Source organism: Sinohyriopsis cumingii, chromosome 5 (genome assembly GCF_028554795.1).
Source record: "Sinohyriopsis cumingii isolate HCF-2022 chromosome 5, ASM2855479v2, whole genome shotgun sequence".
Lineage (NCBI taxonomy): Eukaryota > Metazoa > Mollusca > Bivalvia > Unionida > Unionidae > Sinohyriopsis > Sinohyriopsis cumingii.
Window position 1 is genome coordinate 120,453,386 of NC_142965.1, and position 20,679 is coordinate 120,474,064.

The 20,679-nt window shown below is 36.4% G+C and overlaps 1 protein-coding gene across 4 annotated transcripts in view; it reads right to left on the bottom strand.

Moving 5' to 3' along the window:
- LOC149800076 (Na(+)/H(+) exchanger protein 7-like) overlaps positions 1 to 20,679 on the bottom strand; it is a 248,772-nt gene that overhangs the window by 53,287 nt on the left and 174,806 nt on the right. For all 4 annotated transcript variants that reach the window (XM_089959633.1, XM_089959634.1, XM_089959635.1 and 1 more), the window contains 6 exons: positions 13,810 to 13,891; positions 12,324 to 12,351; positions 10,653 to 10,765; positions 4,144 to 4,219; positions 2,754 to 2,824; positions 1,400 to 1,511 (listed from right to left, as the gene is read on the bottom strand). In XM_089959633.1, coding sequence (XP_089815759.1) covers positions 1,400 to 1,511; positions 2,754 to 2,824; positions 4,144 to 4,219; positions 10,653 to 10,765; positions 12,324 to 12,351; positions 13,810 to 13,891 — 482 coding nt within the window. The remainder of the gene's footprint in view (positions 1 to 1,399; positions 1,512 to 2,753; positions 2,825 to 4,143; positions 4,220 to 10,652; positions 10,766 to 12,323; positions 12,352 to 13,809; positions 13,892 to 20,679) is intronic.

Here is a 20,679-nt window from a genome sequence, read left to right on the forward strand (position 1 = left end):
CCGGGTGGTAGTGGTGGTTCTTTTTGTCGGGTGGTAGTGGTGGGTTTTTTTGCCAGGTGGTAGTGGTGTTTTTTTGTGCCGGGTGGTAGTGGTGGTTCTTTTTGTCGGGTGGTAGTGGTGGGTTTTTTTGCCAGGTGGTAGTGGTGGGTTTTTTTGCCAGGTGGTAGTGGTGGATTTTTTGTGCCAGGTGGTAGTGGTGGGTTTTTTTTGCTGGGTGGTAGTGGTGATTTTTGTTGCCGGGTGGTAGTGGTGTTTTTTTTTGCCGGGTGGTAGTGGTGGTTTTGTTGCTGGGTGGTAGTGGTGGGTTTCTGTTGCCGGGTGGTAGTGGTGGTTTTTGTTGCCGGGTGGTAATGGTGGTTTTTGTTTGTTTGTATGTCTTTAAATAGAAGTTATAAAAAAAATTATGTTGTCATTAACGTCGGTCACAGCGATCGACGTTCAAATGGCTTTATGTGAAACTGCTTTCTACCATTTGATTCAATGCAGTCCAGAAGATTTGTAATAAATTTGGAAGATGTGCTTTTATTTTTTATGCTCTCCAATTTAAGGATTTTGTTAGATTTTTGTGATTACTTGTTTCATTATGGGAAGTCAGTGCTGGGGAGATAGTCCTCAGACCGAATAATTAGCCAGTTACTAGGGGCAAACAACACAGTGGGAGCTTTTAGTGAGATTTCATGATGTCATGGTTCACTTTTAGTGAAATCAGGTCATAGCCACATGAGTGTTCCTGTTGCTCAGTAGTTCCTATTAAAATCTAATTGTGTGAATTGATTGTGTGACTGTTCCGTCCTCGGAAGGTGCCGTGTATTGCTGATATGGTGTAGAATTACAGGTGAAATGAGGCTTAAAGCCATGATTTGACTGGCATAAGGTGGCATAGTAAAAATAGTTCCCTGCATTAGGTGGTTGAGTTGTATATTTTCACAGCATGAAATACCGGCAGTACATTATGGAAATTTAATGAGGAGAAACCATGCAGTTGTGAGGTTGACAGCCAATCGGAAAGTTTTGAGTTTGTGGTCATGTATTAATTAGAGTAAAATTATTTATAATTTGGATGTGTTGGTATTTCCAGTTTACAATAGTAGTTGTATGGGAGTCCTTGGAATCCATGGGAACTGTGCAACTTCCAGAGGGATTCACGATAGGGTTGACACTGCTTTAACAAGAAACCCCACTGGCCTGTAACAGTATTTAAGAAGATCAATACAGAAAATGTTGACCCACAATGAATTCCATATGACACACACCAGACACAGGGTCAAACCATACAACAGTAAAATGATAGTGGGGAAGATACCAGTATTTTCCAGTTTTTGCTTGATTATTGAAAAGAATTTCCAAATAACTCTCAGGAGAAAATACTTCAGTATGAATCTTACTGTAACAAATTTACCTCTGCAATGTTGAGTGTACTTGGTAATTATGGCAGTCAGAATTCCAAACATAAGGCCAATGGTCATTCCACCCAAACTAACCACAAAGAAAGCCACAATGCCCAGTATTACCTGCAAAAAGGAAAAGAAATTGTCCAAGTTTTCAGCTATTTAAATAATTTACTTGAAAATACAGATAGATAGATAGATAGATAGATAAATAGATAGAAAGACACATAGATAGATAGATAGATAGATAGATAGATAGACAGATAATACATAGATAGACAGATACATGGATAGACAGATAGACAGACAGATAGACAGATAGATAGATAATACATAGATAGATAGATAATACATAGATAGATAGACAGATAGATACATAAATAGACAGATGGACAGACAGACAGACAGAAATATAGATAGATAGACAGACAGATAGACAGACAGACAGACCAATAGATAGATAGATTTCGGAATGACATGTAAAGATAAAGTTTCTGGGTTTCAATATGCAAAACAATCATCAGCAGTGGTAAGAAGCATTTTTATTTTTTATTTGCAACAATGATTGACTATTTCAACATTTTGTTTTCCTGGACGATGATTCCAAGAATTACAGACAAAAGATAATTAGGAACTATATATCTATATAGGCTAGTCAACCATCTGATTATAGAAACAACAAGGGAGAAAAACTATCTTCGACCCAACTACACACTTTTCCACTTTGCAAAATATACGTCCTGTGAGAAAAAGGGTAATATTCTGGGACTCTTCAATGTACATTAATAATAATAATAATAATAATAATGGTAGCTCCCTAAAAATAATACCACTGGTGGAAGCCAACCTTTACTTTTCTATCCTGTTTTTTATTTTGCTAAATTTAGATCTTTGATGAAAACATGAATAGACTCATAAAGGAAACTTTATGGATTCATAAGTTACTTTGTATCCTAATGGCCTTGATGCCAATGCACTATATAAAATTGTATCTATTTTTTTCTAATTTGATATATTGTATATCTTTTATAACAATATAATTATATGTATGACTGTTTTTCTCTATTTTATTTTATTATTTTACTGATTCAGGTTTTATTAGAGACTCATGTATCTTTTAGATCCTTCATATATATATTTAGAACCTGTTTAATTACTTCTGCATATAGCACATGTGTTCTATCAATCTTATAGTTCAATGTTTAACATTTTTTATCTGTGAGAAATGGCTGCCAAAGTAAAAGAACCAGAAATCAAGAGAGCTATTGACAACTGTGGTGAGTGAGCTCTATTGGCAGTCAGCTAATCAAAATGTAGCCGTATGTATCATCTTTCAAAAAGCAATTAAGACAGTACAAATTATACCTGGTCAATTGTGATGTAAGGCATTAGATTGAAGGTATTCATCATGTTGTATAGAACCACTGTCACGGCATCTGAAAAATACATGCAAATTAATGCATCTGTATTCATGCAGCACACAAATAGGGAGAACTGAAACACAAACAGTAGCAGGAGATTCTCACATGCAACTTTTGTATTATATTGAAATTAGGTAAATATATTTAAGTTGTTCCTGTTTTGACCTAAGGTCTACATATGATGTCGCCAAGTCTGCCATAGATGCAGTGGCGTCACTAGGGTTGGTGTCACTCAGTGTGATAACTCATGGTGTCACCCCATGAACAAATGTTCAAAAATTTTATAGACAGGCATTTTGGTGTCACCCCCTCTGATGGTATCACCTGGTGCGGTCTGCACCCCCTTAGTGATGCCCCTGCCTAGATGTGTATTCATATAAAGACCGCGTTTATCAATGAAATTATGTTAAAACCCATTTTCTATAGTCTACATCAATATGTAACCTCTGATTATGGACATGTGTCCATACAATCGGAACACACTCAGTAGCTGCCAGTGCATATACATGTACCTTCTTTACAAGTGATGTCATGTGGACGTCACACACCCTCAATGATATAAATTTACTGGAGAAATTTAATACTATACTTGTGCAAAACGTTGCACAAACGTATCATAATACTTTGACATGCTTCTATTTTCCCTAGCGTAATTCCGGTTGTGGCCAAGTTGTCCGCTACTTTCCAGCAATTGTCCTCTTTTTAAGTTGTATCACTCCACAGAAGTACTTATGAAGTAGATATTTCTAGAAGTGTTCCCATTGCGGTCCATAAAGGCAAATTATTTTGATCAAGGAATAAGATTTACTTTATTTACAAGTGCACAATTGTGAATACGTTGCTTTTTTCATCGACATTTACGTTAATCTTCTAATTTTGTTTATAAAATGTGGTAATAAATTCACAGCAAAGATATCGATATTTTACTTTGAGTATCATGATACACAACAGGATAATGTTATTTAATTTTTATGAAGTTAAAGGACCAAAGAAGACCCTTATTCAACCTAGTTCCTTTTTGTATATTTAAATACTTTCCTGGAATATGTAATTTTTGACAAAAAGGAAGCAACATTTGTTTAGATTTAGAGAGGAAAATTTTTAACTTTAAATATATCCAAAATTTCATAAATATTCCTGAGTAAATCACTGAATGACACAAATCAATATTTTAAGGGTTGAATATAATTTTTTTCTACTTATAATTAATTATACCTCTGTTTACATTAAAACAGAATCATTTTGCCATATTTTATTGTCTCAGATAGTATACATGTGTGCGTTTGTGTGTGTGTGTTTGTGTGTGTGCATGTGAGTGTGCATGTATGTTTTACCATTTAATAAAGACTCTCCAAAAACAAGAAAATAGAGAACATTGTTGACGCCGACTTCTTGGAAAGTGGCCAGTACCTGAAAAAGTATTTACCTTGATCAAATGTACATAAATGTAAGCTAAGGAAGGATACACATTATACCCATTATGAATGCTCTCAAAATGTACATATTTAAATAAATGACAACAAATACAGAATTGCACCCATTTTGAATATATGAAAACTATCAAATTGCATTTGCTGCAAATTAATACTCTCCAAATGAACCCAACCTAACACATGAAGGATACTTTCCAGCTATAACCATTGCAAATACAAAAAATCCTCTCCAGTTGTACCCATTGTGAATAAATAAAGAATACTTTCCAGTTATAACCATTGCAAATACAAAAAATACTCTCCAGTTGTACCCATTGTGAATAAATAAAGAATACTTTCCAGTTATAACCACTGCGAATACAAAAAATACTCTCCAGTTGTACCCATTGTGAATACATAAAGAATACTCTCCAGTTGTACCCATTGTGAATACATAAAGAATATTCTCCAGCTGTACCCATTGTGAATACAAAAAGAATACTTTCTAGTTGTACCCATTTCGAATACATAAAAATACTCTCCAGTTGTACCCACTGTGACTACATAAGGTATAATGGTACCAATTGTGCAAGTCCAGGTGGGTGGAGCTTAAGTTGCAGGGAACACTGCATTCATAAATAAAGAACAATGCTAGCTGTGATTGGTGTATTATGTAAGAGTTGTACTTTCTGTTAGGCTTAAAAAAAAGTTCAGCCTCTTGGCAACATGTGAGGTTATGTTAATTCCTATCTAGATCATATTTTGTATTTTTTATGATTTTTTTAAAATGTGGTACACCTGGCTGAAACTGAGTCTGTTGTGACTAGCTAACTCTTACCCCTGTCTAGTTCCAGCAGAGTTATGCACTTAAATGCAGTGGAGTACCTGGTTTTTTCCTTGTCAAATTGCATTGTTCTCTATTACAGTGTATGACATGCATGCTGAGGTAGGATAGAAAGTATATTTATTTCACAAAACATTAGCATTGAGGTATATGGAAAAACAATTGGTACCGTGATATCATAAAGAATTTTCTTGAGCTGTACACCTTGTGAATGCATAAGGGATACTTTCCAGTTGTACCAATTAAGAATACTTTCCAATTGTACCCTATTGTGAACACATTATGAATACCCTCCTGTTGTACCAATTATGAATATGTAAAGAATACTTTCCAATTGTATACTATTGTGAATGCATTATGAATACCCTCCTGTTGAACCAATTAAGAATAAGTAAATAATACTTTCCAATTGTACCCTATTGTGAACACATTATGAATACCCTCCTGTTGAACCAATTAAGAATAATTAAATAATACTTTCCAATTGTACCCTATTGTGAACACATTATGAATACCCTCCAGTTGAACCAATTAAGAATAATTAAAGAATACTTTCCAACTGTACCCTATTGTGAACACATTATGAATACCCTCCTGTTGAACCAATTAAGAATAATTAAATAATACTTTCCAATTGTACCCTATTGTGAACACATTATGAATACCCTCCTGTTGAACCAATTAAGAATAATTAAAGAATACTTTCCAACTGTACCCTATTGTGAATACATTATGAATACCCTCCTGTTGAACCAATTAAGAATAAGTAAATAATACTTTCCAATTGTACCCTATTGTGAACACATTATGAATACCCTCCTGTTGAACCAATTAAGAATAATTAATGAATACTTTCCAATTGTATACTATTGTGAATGCATTATGAATACCCTCTTGTTGAACAAATTAAGAATAAGTAAATAATACTTTCCAATTGTACCCTATTGTGAACACATTATGAATACCCTCCTGTTGAACCAATTAAGAATAATTAATGAATACTTTCCAATTGTATACTATTGTGAATGCATTATGAATACCCTCTTGTTGAACCAATTAAGAATAAGTAAATAATACTTTCCAATTGTACCCTATTGTGAACACATTATGAATACCCTCCTGTTGAACCAATTAAGAATAATTAATGAATACTTTCCAATTGTATACTATTGTGAATGCATTATGAATACCCTCTTGTTGAACCAATTAAGAATAAGTAAATAATACTTTCCAATTGTACCCTATTGTGAACACATTATGAATACCCTCCTATTGAACCAATTAAGAATAATTAAATAATACTTTCCAATTGTACCCTATTGTGAACACATTATGAATACCCTCCTGTTGAACCAATTAAGAATAATTAAAGAATACTTTCCAATCGTACCCTATTGTGAACACATTATGAATACCCTCCTGTTGAACCAATTAAGAATAATTAAAGAATACTTTCCAATCGTACCCTATTGTGAATACATTATGAATACCCTCCTGTTGTACCAATTAAGAATAATTAAAGAATACTTTCCAACTGTACCCTATTGTGAACACATTATGAATACCCTCCTGTTGTACCAATTAAGAATATGTAAAGAATACTTTCCAATTGTACCCTATTGTGAATACATTATGAATACCCTCTTTCTGTACCAATTAAGAATATGTAAAGAATACTTTCCAACTGTACCCTATTGTGAATACATTATGAATACCCTCTTATTGTACCAATTAAGAATATGTAAAGAATACTTTCCAACTGTACCCTATTGTGAATACATTATGAATACCCTCTTTATGTACCAAATAAGAATATGTAAAGAATACTTTCCAATTGTACCCTATTGAGAATACATTATGAATACCCTCCTGTTGTACCAATTAAGAATATGTAAAGAATACTTTCCAAGTGTACCCTATTGTTAATACATTATGAATACCCTCATGTTGTACCAATTAAGAACATGTAAAGAATACTTTCTAATTGTACCCTATTGTGAATACATTATGAATACCCTCCTGTTGTACCACTTAAGAATATGTAAAGAATACTTTCCAATTGTACCCTATTGTGAATACATTATGAATACATTCTTGTTGTACCAATTAAGAATATGTATTTGTGAATAAATTATGAATACCCTCCTTTTGTACCAATTAAGAATACATAAAGAATACTTTCCAATTGTACCCTATTGTGAATACATTATGAATACTCTCTTTCTGTACCAATTAAGAATATGCAAAGAATACTTTCCAACTGTACCCTATTATGAACACATTATGAATACCCTCTTTCTGTACCACTTAATATGTAAAGAATACTTTCCAATTGTACCCTATTGTGAATACATTATGAAAACCCTCCTGTTGTACCAATTAAGAATACATCAAGAATACTTTCCAACTGTACCCTATTGTGAATACATTATGAATACCCTCCTGTTGTACCAATTAAGAATATGTATTTGTAAATACATTATGAATACCCTCTTTCTGTACCAATTAAGAATATGTAAAGAATACTTTCCAATTGTACCATATTGTGAATAGACTATGAATACCCTCCTGTTGTACCAATTAAGAATATGTAAAGAATACTTTCCAATTGTACCTTATTGTGAATACACTATGAATACCCTCCTGTTGTACCAATTAAGAATATGTAAAGAATACTTTCCAATTGTACCATACTGTGAATACATTATGAATACCCTCTTTCTGTACCAAATAAGAATATGTAAAGAATACTTTCCAACTGTACCCTATTGTGAATACATTATGAATACCCTCCTGTTGTACCAATTAAGAATATGTAAAGAATACGTTCCAATTGTACCCTAATGTGAATACATTATGAATACCCTCCTGTTGTACCAATTAAGAACATGTAAAGAATACTTTCCAATTGTACCCTAATGTGAATACATTATGAATACCCTCCTGTTGTACCAATTAAGAATATGTAAAGAATACTTTCCAACTGTACCCTATTGTGAATACATTATGAATACCCTACTGTTGTGCCAATTATGAAGATTATGAAGTTATGAGCTCGCTGTGTCTGAGGACATGTTTCATTGTTGTATTATATAACACTTCATTATGATGAAGAAAAGCGCTTCAATTACAAATGTTTGAATTCCGACTTTAATATCCAACAGACTTGTAATAAAATTAGACACACACACACACACACATTCCCGACAACTTCCAGTAGTTTTTATTTCGTACACTGTCAATAGGAGGCAACAAAAATTACTAAGTCATTGTAATGTTACGAAAATCAACACGCCAGATAGTACTAATATTAGTACCCTTACTCGTTCCTCGTGGACAGGGTACTAACATGAGTATATACGTGTTAATGGAGCAAGCCGGGTGTGAATCACACCCGGCGCTCTTTTAGCCTAATAATAACACTTTAAACATATTCCTTGCAAATAATCCAATAAATAGAGTAGTCCTCTTATTTAATACCGGAAGTATCGAAAATCATTGTAGAAATAGTTGTAAAATCTCGTTTACTTTTTTCAGCCGATATTTTCGTTTAGATCGTCCGCCATGTTATTTCAAATAATGATTACTTCCGTTCTCAGCCTCGTTTGTTTGTGTGCCATATAAGGACATTGACGCCTTATTTGGAAATGTAAACAAATCGTAGTAAAAATTTGGCGCCGTTTGGTCAGAAATTCTGCGCATTAAAAGTAAATAGGGTTTATTGGCAACTTTGAAATTCAACCAAGAAGCGATTATTCGCACTTGATTGATAATAATTAAGCGTAGAATATCCAAAATATGTTCTGGCAAGCCTTACGTTAAAAAGGGGTCACGGCGGGAGTCTCGCGTTATCTGTCATGGCGGGCAGGATAAGGTTAGAGTAACCATGCCAATTTATTTTATCGTGTAAGGGCTTAATAAATTCAAAATAAGCTAAACTTCTTTCACAACATGATTATACTTATGTAGTTGATTTCTACACTGTTTGTTTTTCTGACTTTAGTGATGATTATTTTTGCTCCATTACATGATATGGGATCAGTTCGTAGCCTCAACCACAACAAATCAAGTTGAGGCTATGACATCGTAGCTACACGCCAGATTCAAATTTTTTTTTTCTTTCACTTTATAGAAGCATAATTATGTAAACAACAGTATACCCCTTTGTGTTTGCTGCATATAAAGATCACAAACTCAAGCTAACAGTTCCATAGTCTTTAGACCTGGAAAGAATATGATTCTCGAAGATTTGTTTGAGCTTGAGGGGTTATATCCAACGAACTCCAAAAGACTTGTCGCATGCAAAATCAAAATGATTCCGAATGTAAGGCGAGTCTAAGTCTGAGACTCAGAACCTTAACCTCAAAACTGGTGATAATCAAACGAGTTAAAATACAGACCAGAAAGCGTGTATTGGCGGACAGGAAATCCTATTATGTTTCAGAGCTGAATCCACTGTGAGCTTGACAACCGTTTTATATTTCCAATGCATAGTAATTACAGGGATGTGTTCTTTTTGTCTTGCCTTCATTTGAGCTGGTAACAATTATGCATTATTGTGGATGTAAAAGGGCAATTATGTTTCCATCTATCATGGGACTCGCGGTCTTTCAACTCGCTCAGTTCGGACTGGAAAAAAGAAATACGTTAAGATGATAATGATAGAATTATCACTGTTAGGTACAAAGTATCCTTTGGGGTATTGCTTAATTTCAACAGTCGTTTTCTGATTTTGACACCTCTTGTGGTGATCATCGCTATAGTCACGGATGGATTCATTTACTGATTTGAACACCTCTTGGGGCGATCATCGCTATAGTCACGGATAGATTCATTTTGTCATTTGAACACCTCTTGGGGCTAATATCGCTATAGTCACGAATGGAATCGTTTTGAAACAATTATTGCGATAGTCTTGGATGGATAATATAACTTTAAGTGGGTATCAGGTTTGTCCTCGAAACTTCCTTTCTATTTTATGAATATGTTTTAAGCTGAGAATGTTAAATGGAATTACTTTCAATGCCGCCAGAATCGTTCTGTTGACCGAAGACAGCAGGTGTGAATGCGTTCGGTTACCTCTTCACACTTTTCCTTGTAAAAGATTATATTCTGTTTCAGATCAGCCATCGTGAGTCAATAGTAAAGCTGCATTCTTCTTCCAATCAATAAAAACTAGTCAATAGTAAACTTATGGTACGATTGATTAAACGCATACGAATAACATTAATTTTTATCAACCATATAATTTTTTCATAAGTGGTACAAGCAGTTTGGTATCTTAAGCAAATTTCAATCTCTGTGTCAGAAATTCCAATATAACAAACAGTAAGACTGCTTCGAGAATTAAGTATCTTAGGAAAGTATTCAAACATGTTACGAAAATGAGCAGAAAAGGTTTTTGTATTATTAAATTAAATGTATATATTCGTGAACACACGCTCGAGATTTTTATCGTTTAATTACATAAACGTTTACGTTGTTGAATGACGTTGTTGAATATTATTCAGCAGTGTGGCTTACAATATTTATCACATTGATGTTTAACGCCAGTGTGTGTGTGTGTGTGTGTGTGAAGATAACTCACAGCCACGGGATCCACGGCAACAATGATGGAGCTGAATACGAGACACTGAATCAGGTTGATATGGATATTGCTGCCCATTGCTCCCACATATATCAACCCGTACAGTGCAGGCCCTGCAATATTTATATAAATGCTAACCTCAAGAAATCATGAAACTTTCATCCGTCATTGATTTAAGGTAAAACAGATAGGTCATAACAACAGAATGGAATATCTATCTTTGACCTCTTAGGACATTACATGTATTATGTTGCCGTATATGAATGACGTAAGATAAACGTGTGATGCATATGAAATGGAGATTGGTGATGAAAATGTGGAAGATAATAGAAATAAGTTCTCTCTCTCTCTCTCTCTCTCTCTCTCTCTCGTAAAGGGTATAGTATCGACAATTGATAAGACAATACAAAATGTTAACTTAGAAGACAATACGCACAAGTCAATTGTAAGGTCTTCTTTACAATTTAGCTGTGTGGATCAACTAACTTTTTCTCATAGTACATTAATTCTAAGCAATGCCAACTTCTCGGTCTTCTCAACCATTTAAGTTAAATGATCCACACAGTTAAATTGTTGTTGTTGTTGTTGGGTTTAACGCCATCATTCAGCACACGATATGCTATTCATGGCGGCCAGTATTAATGGTGGAGGAAGAACCCGGGAAAACCCCAGGAAGAACCAACGACCCACGAGAAACTACTGGCAAGCTTTCTCACATACCACATTGGCCGAATCCTTGACTCGAACCCACGCAGACAGAGGTGAGATGGCAGTGATCCGTAACGGAGAACGCTTTAGACCACTCGGCCACTCGGGGCCACATCAAAGTTAGTCAAACAGCTGATGTGGTTGTTGTGTCCGAACATGCATCAGATCCAGATTAAAATGAAGCAAATAAAGTTATGGCCGAAATTCGTCAACGAGCTGTAAACGTCGTGGAGAAACCTCGACAAATCATCCAACAAAGCACATCGTGTATAGGGCGCCCGCCGTGTATATAGAGTACTAAACATTCTAAGTAAATAAACCAACATTTTTTAGAGCAAATTTAAATGTTTTATTTACTTCATGCATTATATTGTAAGAGCATTTGCTCACATGTTCTTAGGCGCGCCTATGTCCTATGCGCATTTGTTGATGCACGTTTTTGTCGGGTCACCCCGTAAAACTCGTGAATTTATGCTTTCTTAGATATTATAGTAACAATATAAATATTCAACATTATCAGGTTAACAAAACCACTCCAGTGGTCTTGTGATTAGAGCGTCCGCCTCGGATGCGGGAGGTCGCGCGTTCGAACCCCGGCCGAGTCATATCAAATATTAAAAATGGTACAGACAGATGCCTCTCAAGGCGCTCCGCATTGAGGCCATTGTGGTCGGGATAATTGACAGGGTAGGACATGATGCTATATGTCTGAGACATTATGCTCCAATACTATCACATCACTATAAACTGCCACAAAGCAGACATTGTACCGATACGACTAAAAAATATTAAAACTTTTTTAAAAAATAAAAAAACACACACATACACATCATTGTAAACTGTCACACTGCAGACTTCGAAGCGATATGACTGAAAAAGTTTAAGTCACGTTACAAATCCAACACACACACACACACACACACACAGGTTAGCAAACTAGCAACCAGATTAATTAAATCTTACCAATAAGGAAAAAGTTGAAAACAGTCCCCTGTAAGAAAAAGAATAATGTTGTCTTCAGTACTTGGCATATAAAACGTTAAACTTGAGTCATCGTAATACAGATGATATGTAATCATAATGCATGTACTAAATACTGATTTAATACATGGGTGTAGAGGAGAGTTGTGAAATCTGGCAACGCCCTAGTGAGGCTTAATAAAACTTTATGTAATCGACAGCAATAATAAAGCATGTCTCGTTAAAAATCATGTAGTCATGGAGAAGCATTGGTCATCATATCCACCTCTGGCAAGATTTGTTCAATGTAATGTGTATAACTGAATTGCAGACGTTCGAGTTTTATTCTTTGCACTTTAGCTCATTGCTAATAAATTAATTACAAGCTGACGGTATTATTTTTTTTAATGAAAATTTTAATTGAGAAATCATTGTAGTTGTGACAAAGAAAGGAAACTTACTATTCTTAAAAGTCTATTTTGCAATTTAAAGATGGGTACCCTATAAATAAAGTCTTCGAATGCCTTGCTGTGTTGCATTTCAACAAGTTCTGTCGTAATATTGATGAGAATTTGTTGCATAAGATGGAATTTATTATATCCAGTAAGGGAAACCTCCCATGCTTGGTACTTCCCGCATTACAAAAGTTATCTACCTGAATTGTTTCCTATTAGTCAAATTCTTTATTTTTATTTTTGTCGTTTTGTACAAAGTGGTTGGAGTTAATGTACCGTCTGTACTTGCTTATAAGTCGCTTTAAAATGCAATCAATAAAGATCCTGATCTGCCGTAGCATAATATGCATGCAGATCAAGGTCTATGTTGTATGTTCTACAGATTATTCCTAACAAACTGTACAGACCCAGATCTGCCGATTTTTTATGCAACGGCAGATATGAGTCTGTGCAGTTTGAAGTTGGAATAGACTTATAAGCGAATATAGTCGGTATATAGCTCTGCTCAGTCCTATCTTAAAAACAATGTTTCGATATGAAAACATATGACGGACCTTGCATGACTGAAATGTGAAAATTCAAGTTCTCTTGAAATTTTAGCATATTTTTAGATAAATATCGCTGAGAAATCGTTGTTTTTTTGTGAATGAAAAAATATAGTAGAAACAAGCATGACAATGCACGCTGCGGCAAATCGGAAAAATCTGACCAAAGGCTTTCGATATCTTTAGATTCCATTTCCAAAGCGGACAACACAGACAAATAAAAGTTACAAGCACAAATATGCTAGCAAGATATATATTTACATAATGCTGTTTTGTTGCTGACAGAAGCATCAAAGAAAGGTAATGCAAATATATCGTATGAAAGCAGAAAATAGTATCCTTTGAACTGATACATGTTTTTAACTAGTTTAAATGCGATCAGTATATCTTATAAGCTTTTGGCCAGTTTTTTATATATACTATCGTGCTTTGTTATGTCTGCGTACATGTCCGTGTGTGTGTGTGTCAGAGAAATGTGCGGATACCTACTATCACAGCATATATCAAAACTGTTCCAACATTGTCATAAAATGTTCTGTCATGGAGGCTGTATGCTGATTCTAGAATGCTCCTGAAACAAGACAGTTAGGCCATTTCAATCACATCTCTGGGCAATGCGGCAAAGAAACTATGGACTCCTAGATCCCGTTTTCAAGGAAATTGGCAAATGGATAAGTCTCAAAAGCAAGGCAAGCATGAGACACGGCCCCACCAGCCTCGGTGTTTCGCGACAAAAACTGTTTGCTTGGGTGACACTTGCATGAACGGAGAAGACCGGAAAAAACCTGTATTGGTGATCACTTTAAATCAACCTAAAAAGGCTTAAAAGGGGATGGAGAACTTAGCAGGGTGTGTGATAGGCGTTAAAGCACACTACGTGCTATACATCTACTACGTAAGCTGCGATGTGAGTGTGTGTGATAGGCATTAAAGCACACTATGTGCTATACATCTACTACGTAAGCTGCGATGTAAGTGTGTGTGATAGGCGTTAAAGCACACTATGTGCTATACATCTCCTACGTAAGCTGCGATGTAAGTGTGTGTGATAGGCGTTAAAGCACACTGTGTGCTATGCATCTACTACGTAAGCTGCGATGTGAGTGTGTGTGATAGGCGTTAAAGCACACTGTGTGCTATACAGCTACTACGTAAGCTGCGATGTAAGTATGTGTGATAGGCGTTAAAGCACACTATGTGCTATACATCTACTACGTAAGCTGCGATGTAAGTGTTTGTGATAGGCGTTAAAGCACACTGTGTGCTATACATCTACTACGTAAGCTGCGATGTAAGTGTGTGTGATAGGCGTTAAAGCACACTGTGTGCTATACATCTACTACGTAAGCTGCGATGTAAGTGTGTGTGATAGGCGTTAAAGCACACTGTGTGCTATACATCTACTACGTAAGCTGCGATGTAAGTTTTGTGATAGGCGTTAAAGCAAACTGTGTGCTATACATCTACTATGTAAACTGTGATGTAAGTGTGTGTGATAGGCGTTAAAGCACACTGTGTGCTATACATCTACTACGTAAACTGCGATGTAAGTGTTTGTGATAGGCGTTAAAGCACACTGTGTGCTATACAGCTACTACGTAAACTGCGATGTAAGTGTTTGTGATAGGCGTTAAAGCACACTGTGTGCTATACAGCTACTACGTAAACTGCGACTAAGTGCACGCCCTGTGTAATCAACAACATTCTCAGAGAATGGCAGATCTGCATCCCTAAGGGATACCCTTTAAAAGCTGCATCGGTGCCATGTTTAGAAAACACACGGACATAGATCCTGATACAAATCACAAAGACAAAACGTTATGAAATTCCATTTATCCGACAAAGTGCAGTCACGCAAGGCAGGAACGATTTACAGATCCCATCTAGCGCACTAAAAGCGATTCGTAACGCTCACGAGGTTTTAAATACGCGCTTACGGAATTCTCACTGGTACGCGAGGTTCTCGAAAGTGGACCCAGCTGAGTGGGTTTTCGAATGGGTAGACCTGTAATGACTGAATATCTTCCGTTATTAGCCACTGCGAGGTGGTTCATGTGTCCCTCTTCTGGCGGATGTGTAAAGCTAGAGGAGTCGTGGACGTGATTAACAAAGACGACTAGTGCCTACCTGGCATCTACTAGAAACATTGTGAGGCCTGCCGGACCATCCAGAGCGTTCTATGAATAAAACTACATACACAACTGGCCCATCTGGGGTAGATGCGCCGTATACACTCAGATTGACAGAGTCGAGACGCAACGACCTTGCAATGAACCTGTTTATATGGGAAATGGCATCCACAGCAACAGCAAAATCCAACCTAATCTTGCACGAATCAACCTGACGATGGTCGAGCAGGCAGGCAAGTAGCACATCGGATGTATACAAAGTCTAAACCGATTGCCCATTAGCCAAAGTGCCCAAGGAGTGTGCAAGTACTTCTGCGAATGATGTATCCACGATTACTTTCGAAAGGGTCCAGTCGAGAAATTCAAATAAGAATACAAAGGCAAATACTAGCTCGTTGGGATGACCCATGAGGGCAAGGACACCCTGCGCTTTGAGAACTGGCATAAGCAGCAAGAGGTTTGCTACATCGTCTATGTAAACTTTGAGGTACTGCTCACCAAAATAACTGGCCTGGGCCTGAATCCAGATGACACATAAAAGACATGCCAGCACACGGCCTGCGACTTTAGCAACATAGTCATGCATTGCGATGGCCATAGTGAACATATGTCGTATACCGACGGGTGATGCGACAAAGAGCTTCCTCAACTACTTAAAAGAGACGAGGACAAAATCAAAGATATCCTTACCAACTGCTTGCTTATGCGGCTAAAACAGACGACCGACAAGACCAATATGTTGCCACAGACTGCCATGTTTGCAGCAAACCTCTGGACAAATGGACGGAGATATAGTTAGAGACCATTGCTAAATAACAAGCAAATACAGAGACACAGACTACAGCGCATGTTACCTTAAACTACGCCTTAACCCGAAAACCATCATCCCGGTTAGATTCCACAAACACATGGCAACGACGCCTTATCCCCAATAACATTGGGAAGTATTTTTGCTTTTCTCTTCGACAGCTGAGTTAAAGACAGCTCCCAGCTCTTGCTTGCCTCCCTTAGTCGGGCTTGTGAAGGCAAAAAAAACAAAACAAACAAACAAGCAAACAAACAAACACAACTTCCACATTACAGCAAAATACGAGCCTGAAGAGACATGTACATGTTCCACTACAAGGGAACATGCCCCTACCAACACATTGACAGCCGTGAACATTTTCAGGAGATCCACCTGTCACCCAAAGAGACATTTTATTGAAAACTCTCTGATGAGAGCATTTCTTAGGCCGAATTCTGTCACACGCAAACAGTGTGAGACATCTGTGAAGGCAACATGGGTGGGGTGAATACGACCATCTGTAACTGCGCACGAACGTATTCCTGCTTTCCAATGTATTTGAGACCATTTGCTGAACCGGTCAGAACAACCTTGACCTGGCTCACTACTATACTAGCACAGACCCTAGCTGAGACGCGCTTCTTTAAAGGACGGAGATGGAACTGCTCAGTCGGCCCGTTGGCCAAAAGGTCACATCATCTACCTCTCAACAGCCTGCATGATTGAGCGCTGTTTTAGGCGCTCCATACAGACTGAGTTAAGTGAGTACAAGGCATGACTGCACTATACGCGTTTGTTGCTGTGATTACATCTCATTCAGCAGACTCGGAATAGATACTCATTCTCGATGTCAACCTTTAGTATCAGGGGAACTGCACAAGTTTCACACTGCCCATCCACTAGAACAAGAACGTATACAAATACATAAAAATAGGTTATCTAACTACCAGCTAGAATCGATCGCATCGATAGCACAGGGGGTATGTTGGCTGAGGTACAAAAGCTGATGCCCATCCTACTGGGCAAAGAGAGCAATGTAGTTCACTACTGCAGTTTGTAGCTCTGTCACTCATTTGGCATGTGTCCGAAGAAGGTCCATTGTAACCTGTGATTTAACCAGAGCCCCTAGATGAATGCCAACATCCGATTGAAGATTTATTCAGCACGGACAAAACATTATATGCGAAAGGACGAGGAGAGGGGTCGTGATGGAGCAGTCCCACCTCCTTTCCACTTCCAAAGAACTTATATCTGCTATACCATTTCTTACGTCTGTCTGCAAAATATTTCAGCTACGAATTTATTTTACATGAATAGAGATATTGCTTTCTTTTAATATTCGAATCCTTCGCGAATTCACCCAAAAGAGTCTTATAGTCTACAACATATCTACATTATCAACTGTCAAAATAGGCAAACAATGTGTTATTTTTAAGACCACACATTTTATTCTTAAAAGGTTAAAATCGATCTCCTTGTAATTACTTACTATATTCTCTTCAGGACTAAATTTCACAACTGAGAACTAAAATCTAGACTTATACTTTAGAATCCATCGATCTCATTGACTTAATTGTAAATCTGACTGAAATTTGACCAATCAGGTGTCTATCGTCTAGGCTTAACTTAAACCGTATGCTGGTGAAATTAACTCCAGGTCTCAGAAAGGAAACTTTACATATTGATCCCACTTTCATATTTTTTTATTATTATTATCAGCTTTGATTAAAATCTCAGCTCACGTTCAGCATGTTTATTATTTTCAGACTACAGTAGGATAATTGCATTAATCTTTTGTTTAGAAATAAGCTGGTTATTTTTATTCTTACCAATAATATATTGACTATCGAGACAAATTATTTTTACAGAGGACACAAAGTTATGAGTTGAGTATCATCTCAAATAGAGACGTTAAAGAGAGGCCTGACATTGGGGTAGTTGTAGTATTTTTGAGTTGAGTATGTACTCAGATAGAGGAGTCAAAGAGGCATATCCGTGGGATAGTGTTAGTATTTTGAGTTGAGTATGTACTCAGAAAGAGGAGTCAAAGAGAGGCCTGTCCAATGGGTAGTCGTAGTTTTTGAGTTATGTATGTAATCAGATAGAGAAATCAAAGTGAGGCCTGACCACGTGGTAGTTGTACTTGTATTGGTAAATTCAACATTCAATAGATAATAATTTCGACGCAAGATATTAACCATACACTAAATAATATAAAAACAGATACAATACTACATGATAACAAATTATACAAATGAGGTACACCTTACATAAATCAAACTATATACGCTGAATAAACCAAGGACTAATAATAATACATTTACAGAGCTTATTTCAAATGCGGACTAATCTGTGGTACAATATTTACGAGAAAAACGTAAATAAGGACATGTAAGAGAATAAGCGAAATAAAAGAACACATTACAACGACGACTTGTCTAAAACAAGACTAGCTATACGCACAAGAGAGATAATTCAATGACAATCAATGTAAAACAAAACACCATTCAACCAGATTGGGGAAATAAGTATTAGGTGGAAGATAATGCGAAGAAATGTGGATAACAGTGTTTTGGGGGCAAGAAATAGTTACTTCAAGTAAGGATATGTGTCAAAAATGTATCACTTGCTGAAGAACAAAAACGTTTATATAGTATTTTTTTAAAAAGTAATTTCACATGCCACCAATAACAGAAACAAATTCCTTTCCGTGGTAATCTCAGCTTGTTTGGGTAAGTAAACTTGTATTGCAATTTTACATCTGCTTCTGTTGGTAATAATTTTAATATTTTGTCGTAATGGGTTCCAATTTTTGTTTTGCACTGAAAAAAGTTTAACACGAGAAACGAGTATATTTTAAATGACTTCAATCAATTCAGATCACAGAGGCTTTTGTCACTTTTTCACAAATTGTTTTGTAAGTCATGAACTTTAGCATATTATCAATATACTTCACAATATCATTTGCAATTGCCTCTCCAGACAAGTTTTGATCCAAAATAGAGAGAGAGTAATATTCAGATTAAGTTTCTCTGCGCAGATTAGACAAGAACTATGTTACTCGCTGTGGGGTGGAAATGGACGTATGAACTATAAATAAAGGATACTGTTCCGACCATAAATTCGACAATAAACGAGAAAGAATAAGGTAAACGTCTAGAAGAGAAAGTAAACATATGATTTCTATATTGTGTAATTTACCTTTTTACCTTTATTTTTGAGGAGGGGCCTTCTCTCTCTCTCTCTCTCTCTAAATACATACAAAGAACACGATACGATATGTACAACTCGGGTATTGGTATTAAAAGTATATCGGTAGGTAAAAGCCTTAACGTCAATAATTTTTACCTTCATTTATCATTTAACCTGAATGGACATGGTCCTCTTTCACTCGTCTTATCCGAGTATCAGTTACGGAGTCATGATCGCTATCATTAACTGATCTTAGATTTTGTTTTACTTAATCTTTTCATCTTAAACTTCATTTCAATCAAATGCATCTGTCAGTAGTATAGTGGGATACTTTACGGTCGATGGAAATCCCAGTCAGAAAGGTCGTGGAACTGTTTAGGGTCTATGGGACTTTAACATGGGGAAATTTAACATGGAGTGAATGATGAAATGAACATAGCGACAAGGGATTCCGATGTTATATGGTCTATGGGACTTCTTTGTTAGAAGTGGGTGTTTATACTATAAGGTCTATGGGAATTTAACATGGTGGGACTATATACGGACAAGGAAAATTTAATATAGGTGGGACGATATACGGGCAATGGGAATTTAACATGGGGAAATGTAACATGGGTGGGACTATATCGGGACAAGGGAAAGTTTAACATAGGTTGGTACTGTATAGACAAGGGGAACTGAACATAGGGAATGTATAGCGACAATGGATTGGGACTGTCTATGGACTAGGAGAATTGAACATGGGACCATCTAGGGACAAGGGGATCTTGAACATGGATGGTCCTGTTTTGGGACAATGGGGAAATTGTATAGGTCCTGTCTAGGGACAAGGATGGTAAAGGGCCAAACACAACAGAGACAGAGACCAGCATATACTAGTATAAGCCAGAGATTTATTATAAAGCATTACCTAGACATGAAATTATGTTGGCGGTGTTCATAAATTTGCATAGTTGTAATGATGCTATGAATAGCTATAATCAAGGAAAAGACCAACGCCAAAATGGATGTGACTAAAAGTAACGCTAAAATGACGAAATTGTCCCAGAACTTAAAGGCGACTAAACATATCCCCGAACAATATATTACATTGGTTTAGACTAAAATGTATAAACCTAGTAACTATTTATAGTCTTGACTTGTGTGACGATGGTGGATAAACACCCATGTATCTATTTATAGCTATAACCTGTCGAAATTCCTATGAAATTCCACTGCCTATTTATAGCTCCAACCCGTGGAAATTCCTTT